Source organism: Alligator sinensis, unplaced genomic scaffold (genome assembly GCF_000455745.1).
Source record: "Alligator sinensis unplaced genomic scaffold, ASM45574v1 scaffold262_1, whole genome shotgun sequence".
In the NCBI taxonomy this organism is placed as follows: Eukaryota; Metazoa; Chordata; order Crocodylia; family Alligatoridae; genus Alligator; species Alligator sinensis.
This window is the reverse complement of record NW_005841904.1, coordinates 904,485-929,525: the sequence shown is the minus strand read 5'-3', so window position 1 is coordinate 929,525 and position 25,041 is coordinate 904,485. Positions and strand designations below refer to the sequence as shown.

General features: G+C 40.4%; 1 protein-coding gene across 3 annotated transcripts in view; it reads right to left on the bottom strand.

The window, feature by feature from the left end:
- RYR3 (ryanodine receptor 3) overlaps window positions 1-12,785 on the bottom strand; it is a 585,375-nt gene extending 572,590 nt beyond the window's left edge. Inside the window, exon 1 of one of the 3 annotated variants that reach the window (XR_003092800.1) lies at window positions 12,512-12,778. Coding sequence is in view for 2 of the 3 variants with exons in the window: in XM_025197735.1 (XP_025053520.1) it covers window positions 12,512-12,562 (51 nt within the window). In the remaining variant the exon portion in view is untranslated. Of the gene's footprint in view, window positions 1-12,511 lie in introns of all 3 variants that reach the window. The other 2 variants (XM_025197735.1, XM_025197736.1) reach the window with 2 other exon arrangements.
- Window positions 12,786-25,041: the final 12,256 nt, after the last annotated feature.

Here is a 25,041-nt window from a genome sequence, read left to right as displayed (position 1 = left end):
TGTGAATGCTGCCACTGTTAGGCTTCCTCAGATTTTCCCCTGCTGCTGCTTTACGCACCAAAGGGTAACCAAAGACTCCAAATTCATCAGTGGACGAGTTGTGGGGGTGAGGAGTGGCTGCATTCACCCCTTGGGTTTCAAAACTACACAATGCAGCAGCTCCAGCAGCCATGCCAATAAGCTCTGTGGGCCACAATTTAACTTCTCACAAGACATCATTTGGTCAGCTCTGACCTACTTTGTCACACTTTTCACCTGACTTCAATCTAACATGGCTAACCACCTCTATGTTCAATTTACATACTTTTCTTTTTACTCTTTGAAATGCAGCACTGACTTTAAGCTATAATTTGCAAGTCATTTTGCTATTTCATTTGTTTAAATGCAACTCTTAAGATATGTAATATAGAATCATGACAACACATTTATATTTTTATCCTTTTCTCCTCCTATTTATATGGGATATCATCCCAATGGGTGGGTGCCTGTTTAGTAAAGTTCTTTTCATAGTCTCATAGTAGGTAGGGTTCGAAAGGACCTGAGCAGATCATCAAGTCCGACCCCCTGCTATGGGCAGGAAAGAATGCTGGGGTCAAACGGCTCTGGCTGGGTGATTGTCTAGCCTCCTTTTGAAGACCCCCAGGGTAGGAGCAAGCACCACTTCCCTTGGAAGTTGGTTCCAGATCCTAGCTGCCCTGACTGTGAAGTAGTGCCTCCTGATATCTAGCCTGAATCTACTCTTGGTCAACTTATGGCCGTTATTCCTCATTACTCCTGGTAGTACTTGGGGGAACAGGGACTCTCCCAGAGCCTGCTGGTCCCCCTTGGCAAGTTTATGGATAGCCACCAGATCCTCTCTCAGCCTTCTCTTGTGGAGACTGAACAGGTTCAGGTCCCGTAGCCTCCGCTCATAGGGCCTGCCTTGCTGCTCCCTGATCATGTGAGTGGCCCTCCTCTGGACCCTCTTGATGCTGTCCACATCCCTCCTGAAGTGCAGCACCCAGAACTGGATGCAGTACTCCAACTACAGCCTGACCAGTGTCACATTGAGGGGGAGGATCACCTCCTTGGACCTGCTTGAGATGCATCTGTGGATGCATGACAAGGTGCAGTTAGTCTTACTGACCACGTTCCCACATTGGGGCCCATGTTCATTTTGGAATCAATAATGACACCAAGATCCTTTTCTGCCTCTGTTCTGATGAGAAGGGAGTTCCCCAGCCTGTAGGTATGCTGCTGGTTCTTCCTCCCCAGATGCAGTTCCTTGCACTTGTCAGTATTGAATCCCATCTTGTTCTCATCCACCCACCCCTGTAACCTGTCTAGATCTAGTTGCAGCCTGTCCCTCTCCTCTAGCATACCCACTTCTCCCCACATTTTAGTATCATCCATGAATTTGAACAAGGTGCTTTTCACCCCCTCGTCCAAGTCGCTGATGAAGATGTTGAACACCGCAGGCCCGAGGACCGAGCCCTGGGGGACCCCACTGCCCACATCCCTCCAGGTCAAAAAAGACCCATCCACCACCACTCTCTGAGTGCAGCCCTCCGGCCAATTGGCGACCCATCTGACTGTGTAGGCATCAACACCACAGTTGCCTAATTTCTTAATGAGAATGGGGTGAGAGACAGTGTCAAAGGCCTTCCTAAAGTCCAGAAAGACTACGTCCACCGCGACACCCGAGTCCAAGGGTTTTGTGACCTGATTGTAGAAGGCCACCAAGTTGGCCTGACAGGACCTGCCCCTACTGAACCCATGTTGGTTGCCCCTAAGCATGATCTCCCCTGCTGGTTCCTCGCAGATGTGCTCCTGGAAAATTCTCTCAAAGAGCTTCCCCAGGACCAAGGTAAGACTAACGGGCCTGTAGTTTTCTGAGTCTGCCTTCCTCCCTTTTTTGAAAATGGGGACCACGTTGGCCCTTTTCCAGTCCTCCGGCACCTCGCCAGAGCACCACGAGTGTTCGTAAAGCTGTGCCAGGGGTCCCACAATGACCTCTGCTAATTCCCCCAGCACTCTGGGTTGGAAATTGTCAGGACCTGTTGACTTGAACATATCTAGACCCACCAGAAGTTCTCTGACTAGGTCCTCACTGACCCTGGGCCTGGCAGAGTCTCCCCTAGGTCTATCGGGGATCCCAGTGTGGGGGATGCCCCGGTCCCTGCTAAAAAAAGATGGAGGCAAAGAAATTGTTAAAGAGATTAGCTTGGTCACCACCAGATTTTTAGGATGATATGCAATTTTTTCAATGTTCTATAGGTACTATTTTATATGATTTACTTAAATTCACTTAGATGGCTACTATGCATTTTTCTTCTTCATTAGAAATATTACCAAGCCAACTAGTCCTTGGATGCCAAACTTTCTATAGCTAGGTTCTCCATAAGATGTATTATTTTAGATGGATCAATGGCCCATTAAATCCAGTATTATAGTTCCTGGAAATGAACCAGACCCAATGCCTCAACAGAATGTAGAATATTTAAGTACCAGTAATAAACTCCAATTGCTTAATGCTGTACAGCTGGATAGTAGGATTTCCCTTTTCAAGTCTGGAATCACCCAAGTACCAGTCTTCAAACTAATTAATTTCACAGGGTAAAAATAAATTTTATAGGTGAGCTGACATTCCTTGAAGTTCGACATGATGAGGCTTTGTGATGTCAATGGTCAGAGTTAAGGTTGCTTAATCAGTTTTGATTTGTTATTCATGTTGATTGACTGATCAAAACACTGTGTATATAGTGAAGAGATTTCTAAAGTCTGTCAAGGAAAAACAAGATTTCTGTAGTGCACATATTATTTAGGTGATATTTATCTACCTACACAGCTAAAATTCCTGTCCAGGCTCGCATTATCTCCCATCTTGATAAATGTTTCATAGTTTATCTGGGCTTTATAAATGCAGTCTTACCCTGCTTATATCCATTAAGAACTTTGTTGCAAGGATCATTTTCATTATGATCAGGCCATCCTATTTTGCATTCATCTATTAGTTCTGTCTTTTCTACCCAAACAATTTCAAACAGCTGCCATTTAATTAAATCAAATAAAAAGGAGGGTTTCCCTTTTTCAACTGTGAACTTTGCCCCAAGGAATTGCACCTCACTGACAAGATCTCAGTGATAAAGCAGTGATAGTTTTCAATATGTAAGAATTTCACAGCTGTGAAGTCCAACATTGCAGAGTTCTCCAAGGCTGAAGACAAGGTTCTTTAGGTAAATCCAATGTCATTTATTGGATCAACTAAAATAGTTGGAAAAATTCTTCTTTGCAAGCTTTCGGGTATAAACATCCTTCATGAGACTGAGGAAGCATCTTCAGTTTTGCTTCTACTGATAAGCAGAACTGACCTACTAATCACCTACCAAGTATCTTCTGATCAGACTAGAAGGATGTATGCATGGGAATCCACATGGGGAACACATTCAGGGACCAGCCATGGCAGTTCAATGGATAGAAGGAAACAATCAGATTGGGGGGGGGAAATCAGTGACTGGTAGAAGAAAAGCTGATTCAGCTGATTTTCATTTTGGTAGCAAATAAAGGTAGAGGATAGAAGGTTGAATGTAAGCAGCTGTGTTAAGAGGCAGAGTAGATGCAGGGAGTAGTGTTTCAGTTTAGAAGAATAATGGGGGAAAAAAACAAAAGAGCAGAAAGGGAATGGGGACAGAAGAGGGAGTTAAGTATAAAAGGGGAGAAGAAACAGAAACATATTAAACTATTTATTCTAATGTACACCAGGGGTGAGTACAGGCAGTCAAAAAGCCTGAGGTTGAATCAATTTCACTCTCTACAGTTTAGTCTAAGATGCATAGATTGAGACAATAAGCAAGTGAACAGACATTTACTTTTGATTCTGGAAATGCAGCCACATGACTGTAGTGGCCTATGCCAGAAGCTTAGGGATGCTACAGCATGCCTCCCTGCTGGGCTGGAGAAGACAGCTTGGGCCAAAGCTAACCTGCCCACCTTGTGAGGGAAGGGGCATGTTGGGGGGAAATGCAAAGCATCCTAGTGTACTGGGGGACTGAGTTAACTTGAATCTGGAAGGGATCTGGGAAAGAAGTTCAATAAACTGATTTAACCTAAATCAGTTAAGTCTGATACTACATTCATCCAGATTAATCTTAAACTGGTTTCAACCATTTTGAAAGCTTTTATGTGCACTGAACTTCTGTTGTGTTACAGATTTGAACTAGTTTCCAATCACTTATACCAATTTGTGTGCAATTCCTGTCCCTAACCCACATTTAATAATTCCAAATCTGAGACACACTGGCCTCCCAAACCTTAAAACACTTTTCCCTCTATTTTCCCCTCAAACTAAGTTATGTACAACCATGGTCCAGGGCCAGGAAACAGTAAGCTTTATGTCTACTGCTAGTTAAGACTTTTAAATTCAGACAGAATACTATGGAACTTGTTCTACCCTTTGCTATAGGAACATATAAGGAACTATAGGTGCTACAAAGACCCAAGAGAAAATTCTGCTTAATGTGTTCCCATATTGTTCCCTGCCTTCATAAGTCTTGTGACAGAGAAAGAGGCTCAGAGCTGAAGGGCATGATCTCATGATACTGAGTTGCAGGATGAAGCTAGTCTGCTGCCCAGGCCATTGTCAGCTCTAGGGAGACTTCTCTGAACTTACGCTGGCTGCTGTTTTAGCCCCTGAAGCAGCCCAGATCCTGGGAAACAAGAGTGGAGTAAATTCCATTTTATCCCCCTTCCCTCAGGCTGCGTACCTTGTGTCAGGGGTGATGTGTAGGCAGTGCATGGGGGTGCACGTGCACCCTCTGTCAGGCCATGCTCCCTGTTTAGCCAGCGGGCAGGGGGGTAGGGGGAAGCACCAGTGCCCCCCTGCAAGCGCTGGCCAGGGAGTGGGGCTGCCAGCAAAAGTGGCCACCCCACTTCTGGAAGTGGCTTTCATCTCACTCGCTTTCAAGGTGAGCGAGATCGGCTGCTAGGGGATCCTACCCACTTGTCCCAGTTGCTGACTGGTGTCAGGGGAGGCACGTGCCATCCCTGACTCGAGAGGCACCAGACACCCATGTTCTGTGTTACGTCTCTGCCACTAGCCCTTTGTTTAATTTCTTGTGTAGCTCACTGAAAATATTCCCTGCCATTATGTGGCTGAATTCTATTAAAGATCTCTAGGGCTCCACCACCTCAAAAATTTCTTGGTGTATCCTTGACTGTAAATATATCAAACTAGTAAGCAAAATGTGAGCAGCCACTGTCTGTGCTGAAGCCATCCTCTCAGAGCAGCTTCAAATGCTTGAAATACAGACAAGTATACATGCATGAGACCTTAAAATCATTATAGTATACAGGATATTAAGCTGCTTTGTGACAGGTGGATTATTTTAACATTACCACTTCATACTTATTCTTTGATATCACCAGGGACACCGATCTGATAAAAGTGCATCTGCTAAGCTCATCTAAAAAGAACTGTCTCTATGCATCACCAATTAGAGTTAAATGTGAACACTCTCTTGTACTTTTTATTGTTAAAAGGTACGGTCTCTTTAATAATTATGAACAGTGGCTAACACCAAGAGTTAAGGAAGGTCTAGCAAAAAACTAGAAGTAAAGAACTCTAGTAAAGAGATAAATAAATTGGCCAATACTGAGAGTTAAGGTAGGTCTATCTTGATCCTTTTTATTTGTATCCAAGAACTAATTAAGACATCTGCATACTTATTTTGCCATCTGTACAGATGAAGGTGAGCACCTGATTTTCAAGAAGCTTAGATGGGCAAATGTGTATGTATACATACAATTACACTGATTATGAGCAGTAATGATGTAGTCAAGTGATCACAGGATCATAGGAAAGCAGGGCTTAAAAGGGACCGTATGAGATCATGCAGTTCAGGCCCCTACTCAAGGCAGGCTCATTCCTGACTAAACTATTCTAGTCATGTGTTCTGTTCCTCTAATTCAATGGAGATTTCACAACTGCTCTAGGTAGCCTGTTCCAATACATGATCACCCTCAGCATCAAACGGCTTCTCTTGATCTCCAACCTAAATTTCCTCTGCTGTATCTTGAATACATTGATCCTAGTCTAGTCCTGTCTCTTACGGCCAGAGAGAAAAGCTCATCTCTATGCTCTCTCTAATAGCCCTTCAGGTATTTTAAGATTCTTATCAAATCCCCCCCTCAGTCTTCTCTTCTCCAAACTAAATAACCCTAGCTCTTTCAGTAAATAACCCTAGCTCTTTCAGCCTTTTCTCGTAAGTCTCGCTTCCTAGGCCTCCAATTGCTTTTGCTGCTCTCCACTGGGGTCTTTTTGTCTACATCCTCCATTAAGTATGGAGCCCAAAACTAGACGTTGTGCTCCACATGAGGTCTTACTAGCGTGGAATAGTGCAAAAGAAAATCTCTCCCCTCGATTTGCAAGTGATACTCTTGTTAATGCAGCCCAGTATGCTTTTGGCCTTTGTAACAAGAACACATTGTTGACTGGTATTCAGTTTAAGGTCCACTGTATGCCCCGGGTCCTTTCCTGCAGTACTACAGCCTCACAAACCATTCCCCAGTCTGTATTTGTGCATTCAATTATTCTGTTCCAGGTGCAAGACTTTGCACTTATCCTTGCTGAATTGCATGCGATTAATTGTGGACCATTTTTCGGCCTATTCAGCTGGATCCTAGCCCTACTCTCAGGGGTATCTGCAACTCCATTGGACTTGGTGTTGTCTGCAGATTTGTTAAGTATGCACTTGATCCCATCATCCAAATTATGATGAAGATTTTAAACAATACCAGACCCGGGAAGACCCCTACGAAACTCCACTTGATACCTCCTCCCAACTACACATTGAGTCACTGATGATTCCTCACTGGGAATGATGATCCATCCAGTTATGTATCCAGTTTATCCAATCTGTATTTCCTTGGCCTGTTAATGAAAATGTCATGGGAGACAGTCTCAAAAGCTTTGCTCAAGTGAAGGTATATCACTTCCACTACTCTCCCTGCATCCACAGAGCCTGTTACCTTATCATGGAAGGAAATCAGATTGGTCAGGCATGACTTGTGCTCCATGATCTTTCCAGGTATTGAAATTAGGCTAAATAATCTGTAGTTCCCAGATCCTCATCCTTCCTTTTCTTAAAGATGGGCATTATGTTTGCCCTTTTCCAGTCATCTGGGACCTCACCTGACCTCCACAAGTTCTTAAAGAAGGTTGCCAGTGGCTCCAAAATTACCTCAGCCAATCCTTTCAGTACCCTAGGGTGCATCCCTTCCAGCCTTGACAACCTGAAACCATCTAACTTCTCCAAGTAATCCCTAGCCCATTACACAAGGCTGCTTGACTCACTCCCCATCTTTGCTGCCAACTGTGCTGGTCATATGATAGCTGCCCCTATTTGCAAAGACTAAAGTAACAAAATGCATTAAATATTTCAGCATTCTCTGAATCATCCATAACTAAATTACTGACTGCATTTTGTAAGGGACCTATGATTTCTTCCTCTTAATTTTGACATGCTTATAGAAACCCTTTTAATTGGCTTTTATCTCCCTTGCCAGTTTCACCTCAAATGGTGCCTTGGCCTTTCTAATTTTCTCTCTATGTCCGTGGGATACTCTTATACTTTTCCCCAGTACTATGACCAAGTTTTCATTTTTTTTGTAGGATTCCTTTTTTTGAGCTTCAACTAACCAAAGAAACTTCTGTCTAACCAAGATGGTATCCTGTTGCACTTCCCACTCTTCTGTGGCAATGAAAGTGCGTAAGAACAAGCTTTCCCAAAGGCCTCCCTGGATCCCTTTCCCTTCAAACTTGCCTCCAGAGAGTTTGCCTATGCACCAGAACCCTGAGTTTGCTCAAGTCTGCTTTGCTGAAACCCAGTGTCTGATTCTGCTGTTCTCCTTTTCTTCCCTTACGATCTTGAACACTATCATTTCCTGGTCACTGTCATCTAAATTACCTTCCACTTTCACATTCTCAACCAATTCCTTCGTGATCAGTGAGATGTGTGAAATTTGTGACGATAATCACAATTATTTTAAAAACACGTAAACCGTCTGTGAAAGTGTATTTCTTTATACCTCACTAGATTTCTGAAAATCCAAAGGGTTCTTGCCAAGCTCTGTTGAATGGGACCACTAAACCAAGCCAAAACAAAAACAAAAAAGGGAAAAAACCCAAAAGTAAAGACCCCCTCGTTCTGAAAAACTTGTGTCAGTCCTTCTCTATAAACAGCAGATTGCTGCACCCACCATCTATGACAGAGCAATTTCCTTTTCTTATCCATCAGGTCTTACTTAGAGTCTGGATTCCAGTGTTTTCATCTTCTACAATTATGTCAGAGACACAAATGAAATGGGCAGCTGCTTGGGAACAGAAACTGGCATGGGAAGAATAATTTACATTTTTTTAAGTTAGTACAACCACTGTTACCTATTTACAGGTAAAATGGAGCATTTGTGATGAGTCTGATGAGAAGATGGCATGTGCATTCACACATATACACATAAACCATATTTACTCAAATCCAAGAATTTTCCCTACTCAACAGGTGGTTGCTGTGGCTCTAACCCTAATCCGGGTTAGAGGCATAGCCTCCCCACCTGCTCCCTGAAGCCTCTGCTTTGCACTGCCTCTGTTCTTCTACCTCTGCCCCATCTACCTGGTCCCCACTCCTGCCTCTGCCCCTCCCCAGCCATCTCCCATTGCTACTTCCCCTCAGTCATGGCTCCAGCTCTGGTTCCACTATGGCCAGGATCAAAGCACATTGTGGCTCTAGCCCCTGCTTTACCAGGCAGTCACAGAGATGTTAGTGGCAGCTCTCACCCCTGAGCCAAGGCAGAGCTGCCAGTGCTATAACTGCTGGTGCCTGGCTGGTCAGAATCAGAGCCCGAGCCAAAGCTGAAGCCATGGCTGAGGGCAAGTGACAGCTGGGGGGGTCAAATGGGAGGGGCAAATGGCAGCAGGTGCAGGGGAGGGAAGTGATAAAGGGGGCAGGCAGCAGGGAACAGGCTGCTCAATTCCCATCCCCACCCTTTCCCATGCCACTGCTTTCCCCATTGCAGCAGAGGGGGAAGGATGAATTTAAGATGACCTTTCAATAATTAGATTCTATACATGGAAAAATTAATCCAAATTTATAAATTTCCCCATGTATATAATACAATTATTGGAGGGTTGTCTTAAAGTTTTCTTGGATTTGGGTAAGTGCTGTACTGTAAGCATTCATGAAAAAATATCATTACACTGGGGAAATAGGAGTCACTGAATGGTGTCTTATGGTCTACCTGTGATTTGCTAAGATTGGACATCAAAATTACTTCGAGTAGGATGAAGCCCAGCAAATTTCTGAAGTATGTTATTATGTACAACACACCATTTATCAGTATGACTACTACAGCACCGACTTTAACCTAGAAAATTAGTTTGGCATATTTCTCTGTAAGTGCATATAATAATGACTTTCACTTTGTTTCCTTCATCAATCCCCCTGTTAAAAATTATTATGCTGGTATTTTCAATGAAGCAAAATAAATGCCACCGGATCCAAGACATTACCTCATATTCATTTGGTTTGGCAGCAATGTGTGGCAAAAAACTCTAGAAAAATCTCCCCTGTGAAAATCTAAATCACAACAGCAAACAAACTTATCTCAGATACTTAACCAACATCCACTAGCCTGACATAGAAGGATTCTTTCAAACTCTTCAGCATGATATTGGAAACAGCACACACTCTCATAATTTTTTACAACTAATGCTGTAGGAATGTTACAAACAAGCACTTTATTATCTACAGACATGCCACAGGGGCAACAAACCAAAGGCATAGAGAAGTACATATGCTATGTAATAAACTTATATCAAGTATTGTCCTTCTCCCCTCCCACCCACCAAATATACACCACACACGTGTGTACATAAAAATACTCAGTCATTCAGTGTTCCAGATAAAGGCAGGGTATAGGCTGTAAACAAAAACCAAAAGAAACAATCCTAAACATTATCTAAAACAACTTAAGACATATTTTACAGGATGAAGTAAAAAAGCTGGAAAAGTAGGGGGAAAAACCTTACCTTAAACCTTTTCAAAATGTTTAGGTAATTGCCAGGGAAAGTAAAGAGTAATAATTACTGTTACATTAACAAAGTCTTTGTCTTTTATTTCTATTATTTATATTGCTGTAATACAAGAAGACTCCAGTTAGATGTCAGGACACCCTTAATCTATTCAACATATACATAAAGAATAAAAAACTATTCCTGCCTCAAAGACTTTACAGTCCAAGCATATAAATGTATCTAAAGATTAAAACACTTTAGAAATGAATACGGATATCAATTTAACTGTTACTGAAAGGCTGGCACTTTGGGATGTAAAGAGTTCAGTCTTAAAATGATTTGGAAGTGAACCATACTAAAAATCATTGGAAGTGTAGGGAACGTGAAGCCCTAAAATACCAAAATGGAACTTTCCTAGAGCAAAAGAATTAATGTGTTTGTGAAAGTGCTAGAGGATAGTTACATGAGTTAATCTTTTGTTTTATACTTCATCTAAAAGCAGACAAATCCAGGTGCAAAGTGGCACCTATACTGTAGCTCAGTGGTTCCTACAGATTGAAAAACAAGAATGATTAAGATGCATTCATTCAGTAGAAAATTCTATTCTACTAGAGGACATTCTTCTGATTTAGGTAGTCCTAATCCTGAAAAAGAAAAAAAAAAGGATTCTGGCCAGGGGAAAAGTCTGATGGGCCAGTTTCATTGAGGAAGAACAGTGCTATGAAGGGTCTGATGTTGTATACATAGAAGCATGGGAAGTACAAGGTGGAAAATAAAGTAATTTATGGCCCTTATTGTGCCTAATAAATGATACCATTCCCTGTACACTGGGGAGATCTGGAAAAGGTTTAATAGCTTTTACCATTTCCCTGAATAGGAGTAAGTTGCATGGAAAAAGAAAAGGAGTGCTGCTCCATTTGTGTCCTGGGAGAACCTGTAAAGGGAGCAGTCACAACCCTGGGAAATGAAAAATAGTATCCCCTTCTTCCCATCTAGTTTCCTCTAGAGCCTCTTAAACCCTCTCATATGCCTCAGTGCTTAGCACTTTATTCAGTAACAGCTAAAAAGGATTGCAAGAGTCCCCCTGGACAGTGAGAACAGGTCACAGCAGCGAGAACTGCCATCTCAAGTAGCAGTCATGGCTCAACTATGGAGGGGCTGTTATTGGGAAAGGGTGTTCTGTCGAAGAAATATCTTGAAAAAGTGAAAGGATGAAGGGCATGATACTGTTGTCAGAAGAAAGCATTTTCTCCCAAAGACCGGGCTACACACCAAACGTATTTCTGAAAAGTGGTCCCTTTTGGGGGCTGGGAGGGAAGATTAACCATCAATCAGGGTGGTTAATTGGGGCTAATCTTCTTTGGAATTATCTGTTTCTTCAGGAACTTCTCACAAGCATGAAACTGCCAGTGACACTTCATCACACATAACAGTTTGCATAAGCAGCTACCTTCCTATGTTCCTCCCCACTCGGAGTAATGATGTGTGGCAAATACCTATTTTGGAGGGTGAGCATGTCTATTTGGAGGCTTAGCTTTTTAAAGTTGTATCATCAGCTCTAGGGACTCTGTTCCTGAAACACTTTCCACAATGAATGAAAAGCGATGATGGCATGGGAAAAGGAGGAGGGAACACACTTTAACCAACAAGAATTTCTTCATCTCATTTACACTACAACACATACCAAGGTATAAGGGGTGGGGGGAGGAGAGAAAAAGCAGTCCCCTCACCTCCCATCAGCAAAGTTAATGTGTGAAAAGCCCTTGCTTAAAAGTCCAAATTGATTGTCATGCTAGGTTTGTGTAAAGCCTTAAAGAAGAATGCTGTGAGGACTGTTTATAGAAAATTGCGCTGGGTGAAGGCTTTTTTGCTAATTAACACCCCTAGCCAAATAAATCCTTGCCTTCTCATAAAATGAATCTCTTTTAAGCAGAGAACAGATTTCCAATCATTTGTAAAGCTCCCACTCCCACATTTGTTGGTATTCCCTATACACAAGTGTGCTTCTGAATGCATACGCGTGTGCTGGAAGGGGGTCAGAAGGGGCTATTCTTGCTTGGTTTATTCATCATTTTAGGGCTCTCCTATCTGCAAAGCTTCTGTTAATGTCAGTGAAATCTAACCTAGACAGAAGTTTCAGAGGTCAGGTATTTGGCATGCAGCATTTAGAAACCCAAGTACAAAGTTGATGAGGACGCTTCAAACACAGGGGATTACAGCAGAGATAGGTCTCCTTATACCAAATTGCAACTAAGGCTGGCTATCGAGCAGATTCAAGAAAGAGCCCACTGAGACTGCCTGCCTAGTGCTGTTATAGCTCATATTCTTACATTATTTTTACTGACTAAACGAAGCCTCCCACTTTACAGAGCCAGCACAGAAATTTTATGTTTAATGCAATGCAACAGAAATAGACACGAGACAGTAAAACGATCTGCTACATGACCTAGAAAAGCAGATACTTACAGTTCGTAGGAACTGTATTTCATCTTCCCCTCCTTCACCCCCTTCAGCCATGGCTCTTGAGGAGTCAGCTCTGCTAAGACTCTGATCGCCTCCACTGGCAGCTTGCTGTGCTCGTACAGCTCCTCTTCTCCTATCAGTATTAGCATATAGCTAATCCACAGCCATATAGGGAGCCCAGCTAACTCCACTGCACTGCAGACTGTCAGTCAACCCCCTCACTGCCAGAGCCAACTGCGCTGCCTTCCCCAGCTACACAGCAAGCAAATCCTTTTATTTTTTCTCTTTGCCCCCTACCCTAGAGAGAAGCCTACTGCTAAGGTATTGCAGGAAGCATTCTATGCATCAGTAGTTTTCCCTCAAATGTCTGCCCACAGCGGCAATAATGGTGAAGCATTAATAAAAAGCAGAGCGCACATTCCCATTTTCAGAGATTAGGGTCTACAATTTTGCATGGAAAAGTATCAAATCTAGAAGTGTGGACCTTTGATTTATACAAAGAGATGCAAGCTCAATGTTCATTGGAAGAGCTCATTTTGACAAAGGATTTTTCAGCCTGCTTACATTAACTTCTGTTTATTACTCCTCTGCATAGGCAGCTGTGAGTCTAATTGGCAAGATGATTTAATGGTCCAAAGCTTCTGTGTAATTGTTAACGCTGTCCCTTTCAATTGTAGTCATAGTAGGGATTGCAAACTTTTCATTTGAACTATTGTAAAGCTGCTCTCAAACATTTATGGCTCTACATAATTCAGTTCAAGATCTGTAAATTTCTATTATGTTAAAAATAAAGCTGTTAAAATGACTTTAAATCCATGTTAAATGATAGAAAGAAAATTAATAATAATATTTAGCGTTTATATACAATTTTCTCCATCGTAAATGTCCAAATGAGCAAGTTTTATAAATGGAACCTCAACCCTGGAACACCATTTCTCCAAGAAAATGTCCAGATTTGTGGCACCAGAAAAGCTAGTTGCAAGGCTCTCCTCTAGGCAATAACATGGCCCATAACAGCATAATATCTGAGTGCTTCAGAGGCATTCATTGAAATTACTAATACATATATGTAAGGTATAGTTAAATGTAATTCCTGTTTTACTGATGGGAAACTAAGAAAGAGAGAGAAAATGACTTGCATGAAGCAACACAAGACATCAGTAGCAGAGCCAAGTATACCAGTAAGCAATTAGCCAGTGACTTGGGAGATCTGACTCACCTATTCTCCTTCCCACTAGGGTACCAGGTGCAGGGAAAAATGAGGAGGAGAAGGGATCATCCAAACAATGGTCTCCTGGTAGGAGCACAGATTAGCCCACCAAGTCCTTGTATGCCGTGACCAGAAGGAAAAAGGTGACATGAACCCCTTGTAATATTTTTTTAAATGTTCAGATGCCAAACACAGGTGATTTCTGCTATTCAGGAAATCAGTTTTTTTTCTGTTTTAAAATGGCTGAGTCCCTTCCTTTACATAGCTCTCGCTTGCTGTCCACTAGGAAGCCTCCCACAAGGTTACAAAGAGAAGTGAAATACTCCTAGAAAAGCTCACTGCAAGAAATAAGCCTACAATTATACCCCAAAAGACAACTAAATGTGGTACTCGGTATTACTCTGAAAAGGCAGCAGCAGTTGGAGAGGCTTGTGTTCTGCATACACTTAGCTGAATTTTAGCAATGACTACAGGTTTGGTATGAATATTTTTTGCTATGCTAGGGTGCTTTTAAGATTTGTTTTTATAGCAAACATGCTACAAGATACTGTACTATATAGGAAAAAGATTCTAAACTACAAATCACTCATGACAAGTTAACATGCATTCTTACAATATACAAAAAACTGAACATAGGGGTATCCAGATTTTATAAAAAAAATTTATACATATAAAAACTAAGCATCTTTTCAATTTGGAAGAGAGTATACTGTCTGAAGGTTTTGTTCCAAAACAGTTTTGGTTGAGAGATTTCTTAAGGGAAATTAAATTTACATCACCAAACTATATTTGCTCAATTTCTACCAAACTGGGTATAATTCTCATCCTATGGAAGTTGGTAGAAATTTCACCTTTAACTTAATGGGTCCAGGATTTTACCAAGTTTCTTTAATCAGCAGATAATAGTTTTCTGTTTATTTTGATCTGAAAATTAATTTAGACCATACCAATGCATAAAGAGGTACCCGATATCCAAAATTCTGCCTAATATCAATGTATATCAGTGGCTTTTGTTTTATTATAATTGTTAGAAAGTCCCTCTTTATTTTTCTGTGCTTAATGCTTGGTTTTATAAAATACTCAATGCATTATTTTGGGAAACAATTTCCTGCCCCAATAAGCAAAATATTTTGGTTAGATTACATGTTTTTAAAATTGACAAGTGAACTGTAACACTATTTTACAATATTTGTATTCCTTAGAGTTTTCTTCTGCTTGGTATTATGTCTACATGTTTAATGATAAAAATATTCAGTTGCTATCACAGAACAAAATTTACAGTTTTCTCAAGAAACCATAGCTGTCAGGGTTTTGTTTCATGCTTTCCCCTAGGCTCTCTGAGATTGAGACCTAGCAGTTTATGAAGCTGCACTTAAGCAGATAATTCTCACTTGCACAAAACAGTGCTTTTGATTTCTAATTTCTACATTCTAATTCATCTTGTAATTCAGTTTTGCAGATTTATTGAAGCTATGATGGAAAACAATTTACTCCAGATCACTGCATTTATTTATTTTGTTTTTATAATTCAATTCAAAATGGCCACACATGCATTTCAGGGAGAGGAGTAGGTATATAGCGGGTACATCTACACAAGACACTATCTGCACAGTAGCCCAATAACACTGCACACTAGTGTGCCAAGTAAAAGCCAAGCTTATATGCTACTGTGCAATAAGCGCCAGTTACTGTACACTGTTTTAGTACTTGGTAATCCAAGTACAAACTCAATGAGCAGTAATTATGGCACATTAATGGATGTGTAGACACACCCACTGTAAACTACTTTAATTCAGAGTTTTATGCACATTTTTTTTAACAATATTGTGCTTAATTTTGCACTTAATTTTTTTCCAGTGAGTCAGTCTATTGAGGTCAAGTGATCAAAATCAAGACCATTATTATTTCCCAATTTATTTCAACTGACCATCAATTGGTTGTTTTACCATATCTCCAGCTGAATCCATTCTTGGCATGGGCTACAGTTCCTTAAAATTAACCCCAAAACTTTTTATCTACAAAATTTACAGAACATAAAAGGTATCTTCCAAAGAAATATATTTTCTGTCAGTCATCAACATGTTGCTCTGCTTATATTCCAGAACACAGAAGCTCTAGTCTCTTACAAAGAGATACAAGATGACTCTTCACATGTGTTCTTGCTTCTAGCTTGTTTTTTGGCAGGCTTTCTATTGGTTCCGCTAACCAATAAGTCAGAATTTTTATAGTGCTTTGGGCTATTTTTTTTAATATATATATAGATCTAAACCATAACCTTAAATACAAACCCCTGTCAAATGTGTGGCTGTAGAGTATGATTTGAATCTTATGACCCAAATTAATGTCCTATATTTTGGTCTGAAATCAGATTTAATTTAGGAGGGAACCATCTTCTAGCATGAGCATGGATACAACAGAAATCTTAGTAAAAAAAGCTGATCGTTGTAATTACAAACTATAAGAGAAACCTGTAATGAACTCTGCTGTGTTTATCAGATTATTCCTAGCCAATTATCTAACAGCTTTCACTTTCACTTTTCAACTATGGCCAACTTTGATTATAAGTGGGGGGGGGAAGGGGCAGGGAATAAAGTGTAGTTGCACTTACAACATACTGGTCATGATTACACCTGCAGGAGTTCTCTTTTAGCTTTACTGCATGGTCTTTAGTATTTAAAGTGTTCTGTTAATTGTAAAATTTGTGCACATTAAACAAAAAAAAATCAGTTGGTGAAGTCAGGACACAAATATGCCAATCATGGAAGAAGAGCATCTTTAATAAATCTCATAAATGTTTTTGAATTCTTACCAATGATTCTTGGTTCACCAATGAGATGAGTGCTTGAGCAGACAATCTTATAACACCTTTTTGCAGTCCTCAGGATCATCCTGCTCTTGCATTAAAAAAAAAAGTTTAACAGTTCACTTAAAAGAGAAATAAATGTGATGCAATATTGAACAAAACATTAAAGAATATATTTGAAATAACAACAGCCACTGTCATGAGGAAGTAATCAGATTTGCTGTGCCATCCTCATATTATACCCCAGATAAACTTGTTAATAATTATAAGCTCCTACTAGTGGCACAAAAGACTCATTTCACGTAAGCAAGATAGAAGGATTTTGCTACAATACCTACTTCTACATAGATCAGAGCATTTTTATTCCATTATTTATGATTGTGATGATAATCTATATTGATCTTGCAAGTTTATACTTCTTTTTGGAACCAATTATTATGGCATTAGAATTATCACAGCATATAGTTTACATCAGAATATTTCAGCTTGTAAATGGTCAGATTGAAAAAGCATTTCCCAATTTCTTTGCTTTCTAGTCACTTAAAATAGAGCATGGTTAGTTTATTTGTTGGCATATCTAAAACTCAGCTAAAGATCTATGCCTGTTCTTTTCTGTTCTGTTGAGGATTTCAACTTCCTTTTGGCTTTAAAACCATCTTGGATGCTTCTACTTTGTTTTTTCAACTCAGAATGGTTTTGTTTTGCACTGTCAGACCATATACAATTATTTTTAAACACAGTACTGTAGTATATAATATGCTTTGGAACCCACTATACCTTCACTATCCAACATATGTTTGAGCTACCTCAATGTTCTTCCAATAAAATGAGAAGCAAAAAGACAGTAATTCAGAGGATACAGCCAGAACCTAAAAGGATCATCTGTTTTGCACAGGAAAGCTACTGAACTCTGAGGTTGGAGGCTTACATAGGCCCTCAGAGCCCATCAGTACTGTTTCTGAAGGCAGTTTTTTATGTAGAAAAATCTCAAAAAACACAGTTTTGATATGAAAAGGTAGGGAAAAATTGTGCTGAGCATACACTAGGTACTGCATTTAGAGTGGTAAAATCAAGTAATAGACTTATTAAAAAAACCCCAACAACGTTAATCAATATTATATTTTCTTTTGTATTTTGAAGTGCAATTTCTTTTCAGCCAATTTGAAATGAATTTATTTGAATGATAAAAGCTAGAGCTAGTTTTAATATATCAATATTACATTTTTGACATTGTATCTTAACATATTACAAATACACAAGTCATTTTTAATCAAACCTCATTTTAATAGAAATATAAATCATTTTGATATTCTAATTTAGTAAAATCATAGATGCATTTTCTTTGCCCAAAGCCCCAGAACTGTGACCTGCAAGACCCATTGGTCAGGCTTCAGAAACAGACCCATTGCTCTGGCTCTATGCCAGGAAAGCATATATTCACAGCATGACACATGGTTTTCAAGTTTATTACCCAGTCATACAGCAGCTCAATATTATCTCATGGGAGAGGCTCTCTCCATGAGATGTTAATAGAGATGAGTTTTACAACTTATGAGCACCATTTTTTAGCCTTAGAAATCTCTGATGTAGAAAAGGTTTCTTATTCAATAGACCTTTTCCAGTTCCTTTAGGTGATGGAGGTTTCCACTACTGTACAATAGAGGACTCTTCAGAAGAGCCACTTGATTTCCTATGACCTCCTGATTAGAGGATGAAAATAATAAAAGATGTTATTGTGCAATATGGAGATGATATGCTTAGCGTCTGAAAACAGAATTATCAGACGTTGCTTCCCATTATATTCCATAAAATGGTATTTAGGCTGACTGCAGGGCGGCCAATTGACCTAACAGCTGAAATAAAAATATTACTTATACTTGCCAGCATGAAGAAGGATCAGGAAAGGATCACTGTTGTACATGCAAGCTACCTAAAATGGTTAAGATTCAATAGATCAAGTGAAATTCATAATCTCCCCAGTTCTGTCCACCAACCTACATCAAATACAGATACTTCTATTACTACAGTGGACAGAAACAGTAAAGAGAACCAGAAATAAAGAAAAACATTGAAGAACATATGCTGAAAAACACAATAACATTTGCTATACTTCCTTTTTTTCCTTCTGATTTGATTGATCTTCAAAGCTAATGTTAGATTGCCATCTGGTGGTATAGGTGAAAAAAAACAAACAACTAAGGTTGGGCATCATATGGTAAATGCGACAAAACAAGTGTTATAACAATAATTTGATTCAGACTCAATTTAAGAATAAAATAGATGACGACAATTTTTTTAAAACACTGCTTGCACATTGCTAGCTTTTTCTCTTTTACAAGTTAAACCCAAATAATTTAGATTAGAATATCATCAATCTCACTTCTTAGTGTATTTTTTGACAGATGTGCTGCTAAGGGTTATGTTATTAGGTATCTGTCTGTCTTGAGAGACAATAGGGTAAAGTTTCAGCTCACTGTGCATCTGTGAATGTGGCTGTAGAGCCCAATTCTTAAAATTACAGTTTCTTTCAAATTTATCACATCCTGAATGTGGTGTGGGGTTCTTCCTGAGATCTTTTTGCTCAAAAGCCTTCACGCCATGCTGAGTAGACTGTTTCCAAGTGCTTCAATCCTTAGCAATCTTCTCCCAGTTGTTCTCTTTCACATCTTTTACAAACATCTTGAAATAGAGATAAGGACACCAACATAGTTTTCTTCCCATAAAGAGTTCTCAATACAAGAGATCCTTGGGTATACAGCCATTGTCCATTCTGCATATGAACAAGCCATAAAAGTTGATGCCGACTGAAAAAAGAATGGATGCTCGGGATGTCGGCACGTTCCAAAACATCAGCATGGGCAACATTGTCCCTCCAGGAAAGTTGCAAAGACAATGTAAGTGGAAGGTGTTGAGTCACTTTTCTTGAGTAAAATGTGACCCAGGATTCACAGCCACACAAAAGGGTGTATGATGGTTGATGATGCAAGCATGATATGCTTTGACCTTGGTCTTAGCAGTCAATTTTTTGTTGTTTCACACATTTGCTTAGCATGCTCATGAAGCCTGATGCTTTGCCAAAATAGGTATTCAGTTCAGCCTCAGATGATAGGTTGTTGGTAACAATAGAGCCACATTATGTAAATTTATTTGCAACAACTATAACAGGATCATGTGGTACTGAGAAAAAAAAAATCATAGATCAAAATTCTTGAGATGTACGATTATTACATCTGTTTTTTCTAGAAGTCACGTTTCTGAAATATCGGGCTCTGATATCTAAATGTACTGGACACTAATAAGTCCAATCAAGAGATTCTTGCACTTCTAGACACTTCTACAATTTCTTAAACCATAATCTGAGGCTAGTTGCCACTCTGGGGATAATAGTATAGTTCCCAATTACACAAAAATGTTGCAAAAAACAAACAAACAACCCCTCCCCCCCAAAAAAAAACCAAACCAAACCCTGCATTCTTGTTTTAAATATAGTGCCCAACAGTCATACAGAAGTGTCTACTTGCAACATGGTCAGCCCTACACAGAGGAGTGCAAAGTAGGGCTGTAAATCTCACTGGCTCGGTCAGCCAGGACTGCGGACTGAAGAAACTAGACTCAGACTTCGAGGCAGCTGCAGGCTGCTGTTCCAGCACTCTAGAAACTAAACCCCTGGCTCCACCCATTCATTGAGAGGCAGCAACTCTATGGGAAGTCCAGTGAATTAAGGAAAACAAATGTCTCCCTATCCACCAAGGTTCCTGATGCTCATGGGCCATTTAAAACCATATCCGCACAAACAATGCGAGTTATGGATACTTGATACACAAATGAAATATTAAAAAAAGATAAAAAAACAAAAAAAAAACCCACAACAAAACAAAAAACCCCACAACTCTGTAGCATGCAACTGTGGTCACTCAGAACAGATCATAAAACATAAAACAATTCAATGCTCATTCAACAAACATGGAGGTATCACAGCAATACACTCTGCTGCTCCTAATGGTGCTCCCGATGCAAATGTCTGACTCAACCACTTAAATGTAAAATTATAGTTGCTGTTCTGTATCTGTATCAGCCATATGAAAGAAGGAGGAACTAAAGGCTCATCTGGGAACAACCCACAGGTGTGTTGGGGAGAGGGGGAAAATTAAGGTGCTGACTATGTCACCACAGTGTTGATGTTTCTTCACCTTTTACATGACCCTTCCTTCTGGCCTGTTAGATTGTGACCCTAACCCTTATGCTTTTTCTATATAAAAGTTGGAACTCCCCCTCATTTCTTGTGCCAGTTTCTGGGGCTGCACAGGAATAAAAAAAAAAAACAACAAAAAACAAAAACAAAAATCCCCGTCCAGTGAAGAGTTTCTTCTTACATGAAGAATAAGAGTATTTCCCCATTGTAAAGAGGAGTTCCATTCAGAGCACTCCCTTCAGACGAAAGCCAAATTCTTGGAAGAAACAGGAGCAAAACAATAAGAGCCTTAAAAGAATATAAGAACACACTTTAAAAGACATCTAGATTAAGTAACAGAATTTGTTTTTGAATGTGTGAATGCTAAATCCCTGTGTTTTATAAACTGAACTAGATATTAGGGGGAATATTTCATTGACAGCAAAATAAATTTCTGCTATCACAGTCCCTATGTCCAGTTTTAAGTTTCTGATCCAAAAATCTAAGCCACTCAAGTTACCTAAAAGAATTATTTTTCTGTGAAAGAAAAATATTTCTACAGATATTAAAATTACCTGACACCCTCCTCCCTTCACTAACTTTTTTCTTAAAAGCTTTTGAGTTGTATGATCAGATTTTCTAAAAATCTCAACCTCTGGCTGAAACCACACCTGGGAATTTCACCACATAAAAGATAGTTACAAAAGCAAGTAAAGCAGGCAGTTCTAACAAAAAGAATTAGACAACCGTAGTAGCAGGCATTCAGTAGATTGAACCGAGCATATTAAAAATGAGTTAAATTATCATTTTAAAGTACCACCTACGGCAGCACATTATGAGCCACCTGGAGTTTATGCAAAATTTTATTCAGCAAATCAGCCAATGGGGAATTGAAGAAATTCCGTTTTGTGGTAATAAAAGCATGGCTAATCACTTTAAAGTCTGACAGTGACAGAAAATATCCAAAGTAGCAATATTCAGTAGGCTGTCCTAAGACATGGAGTAGTGACAAGCTAAATACACATTTATAAATATACAGTATGACAGTATTTAAGACTTAACATGTAATCACAATTATTTCTAATAGAGCTACCAGGTGGTTAAAAACTTTACCATCATACAATGCCCAAGCCAGATTAATTGTAGAACTGAAGCTGTGAGAAGAATTCAAATGAATAATTCACCTAACAAATATAGGCTCTTTCTTCTTGCTAAATACTTATAAGTACATCATAGTCAAATCCAATTTATTCATTCAAGTTTTTCCCCCTGAAAATGAACAGTTTGTTATATTCATATCATATTTTGTAGTCAAGCTAAATAAATTAAACTATGATTGGTTAGGTAACTTCATAGGGCTTTTTAATCCCTACCTAGAAAAATGCACAGGCATTTCCCATAGGAATATTTTTGGAAAAGAGAAAAAAGAAGGAGAAAAATGAGTTGTCAGCAAGAGGTAGAAAAGTTATTTCTTAATATAAAGATTAGTGCCAGTTACTTACTGGTACTGAGTAACATAGCAAGCAAAATCATTTAAAAAGGTGACAAATATTTGCAAAACATTTCAGTATTCATCACCTCTTATGAAAATTAATGGGGGTCATAGCATAGGCCTTTGTCACAGAGCACAGTTACTCATTAAAAATACAGACTGTCTTTATCCTCTACTTATTCATCTCAGTTATTTCACTGATGGGACCCCAGGTGACAGATAAACAGTTTGGCTAGACTCAGTAGTAGTGACAGGACACAAGGAAGTTGTGTAATGATATCCAAGGGTTTAATTATTCCCTGCAGAGTACCCCGAGATCACACAGAAGTGAGAAAACTCATCATGTGGACTGAAGCACTAGAGACTGACAAAACCATCAAGGGAGGAAGGGGAGGAGAAAGAGAGAGACAAAGAGAGAAACTTTTGACTTTTTTTAAAATACCTTTATTATAAGAATATTAAGAATACAAGGTAAGAGTGCAAAAAAAGGACATGGCCTGCCCAGGAGCCAAGCAGGAAACACCTGTCAGAACAAAAACCACTCACATCACCAGAGACTGAATCCAGTTTTTCTGCAACACCCTTCATGTGACTATATATTTAGGACTAGTTGTGCTTCTACCTTGCAGATTGCCCCCCGCAGTGGCCATGACACAAACTGGTCCACATTTTGTGACAAGGTCAAGCATCCAAACTCATATGAGACATGTGCTAGGACAAAGAACAGAAGACTTGGAGGGCATCAGAGCTGATCCCTAAAAGCCAGTTTCTACTGCTGTTCAGAGTTGCCATCTTGGCCTGGCCTAGCAGGAAGTTGGCTGGACAGATCAGTCCCCTCCACTGCTCAGTACAGGATAGAGAAGAACATATTCCTGGAGAAATCCAAGTTCAGAAAGCCAAAGAATAGCAAAGAGTGGCTGCAGCTAGGGGCAGTGCAGGAAGGCAAACAAGAGTCTCCTCCACCTTCTCCTAGGAGAAAGGGCAGGTTGCCAATGCTGCTGGGTCTAAGTGATGCACAAAAGGTGCCTCTGCCCAGGGTCCTGTGCAGCAGCTGCTATTGGAGATCACCAGTTCTCTTGGTGATGGTCAGCTTGTACAGGGTGTGCCAGACCAAGCAGGCTGAGCATTAGCTCCAAATCATGTCAGGGAATGCAATGAGGACATGGGCATCATACACTTTGTCCACATGTACAGTGCCTTCCCAGACAGGATCTCAAAACAGATCCCACCACTGTTCTCATGTTCTCACTGGACACAGGGAAGGTCAGCAGGGTACCAGGTATGCCACTCTTTGCTGTCCACACCCAGAGAAGTAGGCAGTAGGGCTGTGCAAAACAGCTTGAGTTTCGAGGTTTTGATGGAACAGTGTTTCGTTTTGAATTTCATTTTGATTTGAAGCCACTGTTCCATTTCATTTAGTCGAAACAGTGACGCTGTTTTGACATTTCACCCATACGCTATAATGGGGAAACTCAAAACAGCCTCTCTCATCCAGCAGGCAGATGGGGGCCTGCAACCCCAGGAGGGCTGCAGGGGCTATGCCAGTCCTCCCAGGACTGTGGGCCCCAGATCTGCCTGCCAGATGAGGGAGTAAAGCCGAATGCTGCCACCTGGGACTGGGGAGCTGGGGAAGGGAACTGAGTCCAATCATTCAGTTCCCATCCCCAGTGCTACGACGGGCTGGGGAAAGGAACTCAGCCCAGCTGAGCTGAGTTCCCCTCCCCAGCACTAGATTGGGTTGGGCTGAGTTCCTTTCCCCAGCCCAATCCTAGCACTGGGGAGGGGAACTGAGGCTGGGCTCAGTTCCCTTCTCCTATGATGTGATCGGCTTCCCATAGCCCAGCTGTGGGAGGCAGGGAGAGCCAGGGCTGTGCTCCCAGCTGAGCCACATGGGGCTGCAGAGCCACTGGGAGTGCAGCCTTTGTTCTCCCCCGTCTCCCACCACCTGGCTGCTTCAAAACTCAAAACGTTTTGAAACTTTTGAAATGTTTCAACTAACCTTGTCTTGTTTCGAGACTGTTTTGAAGCCCTCCATTTCGATTCGATTTTGCTGTTTCGAGCTCGAAATGAGTCGAAAGTGTCAAATCGAAATAGCCAGAGAAATTTTGCTGGCTAGTAGGCAGCTGTTGGGGGGGGGGAGGGGAGGGGAGGTGTCTGTCTAGCAAGCTACCATCAGGGAAGGCTTGTTGCAAATGAAGGTGACCCTCTGGTACAAGGCAGCTTTCACTTCCACCAAGAGGCATGAAGCAAAGCCTACAGAGTGCAAGGCCAGCTAGGGCTTTTGCTGAGAGTCAGGGGGACCAGGCTGATTCAAGGAGGTGGGTCATCTTGATGGAATGCAATTGGACCAAGGAAGTGATGAGACTTCCATGGGCTCAGTGCCCCTGCTACAAGGCCAGGTTACAGACCAAAGTTCCTGCAGGAAGAAGGACTTAAAAATGGAAGAAAATAAATAAAAAATGGAATGAACATTAGGGCAAGGGAAAACCAAGCAGAAGAGAATGTGAAAGCTTTTATGAAGATAAAGACAGAGTGTAAAGTGAAAAGAAAGAAAATAGGGGTTATGAGAACACAGCAAATGAGATGGAGTGAAAACAGCAAACTTCAGAAGGAAAACAGGAAACAAAAAACAATGTGTATACACTTAACTTCCAGAAATGCTGCCATCAAGTATCATTATAAGGCTCTAGATAAGCAATACCTTTTCACCAGCATAATTAGTCTTTATGCTCATTTAAAAAAAGGGTATGGATACACGAAAGAAGACGATGGCAGTTAAACTCAGTCAAATCTTGTTTAGAATTATCCTAGCAAAAGTAAGTACATCTACACATGACACTTTACTGCAGAGTTGACT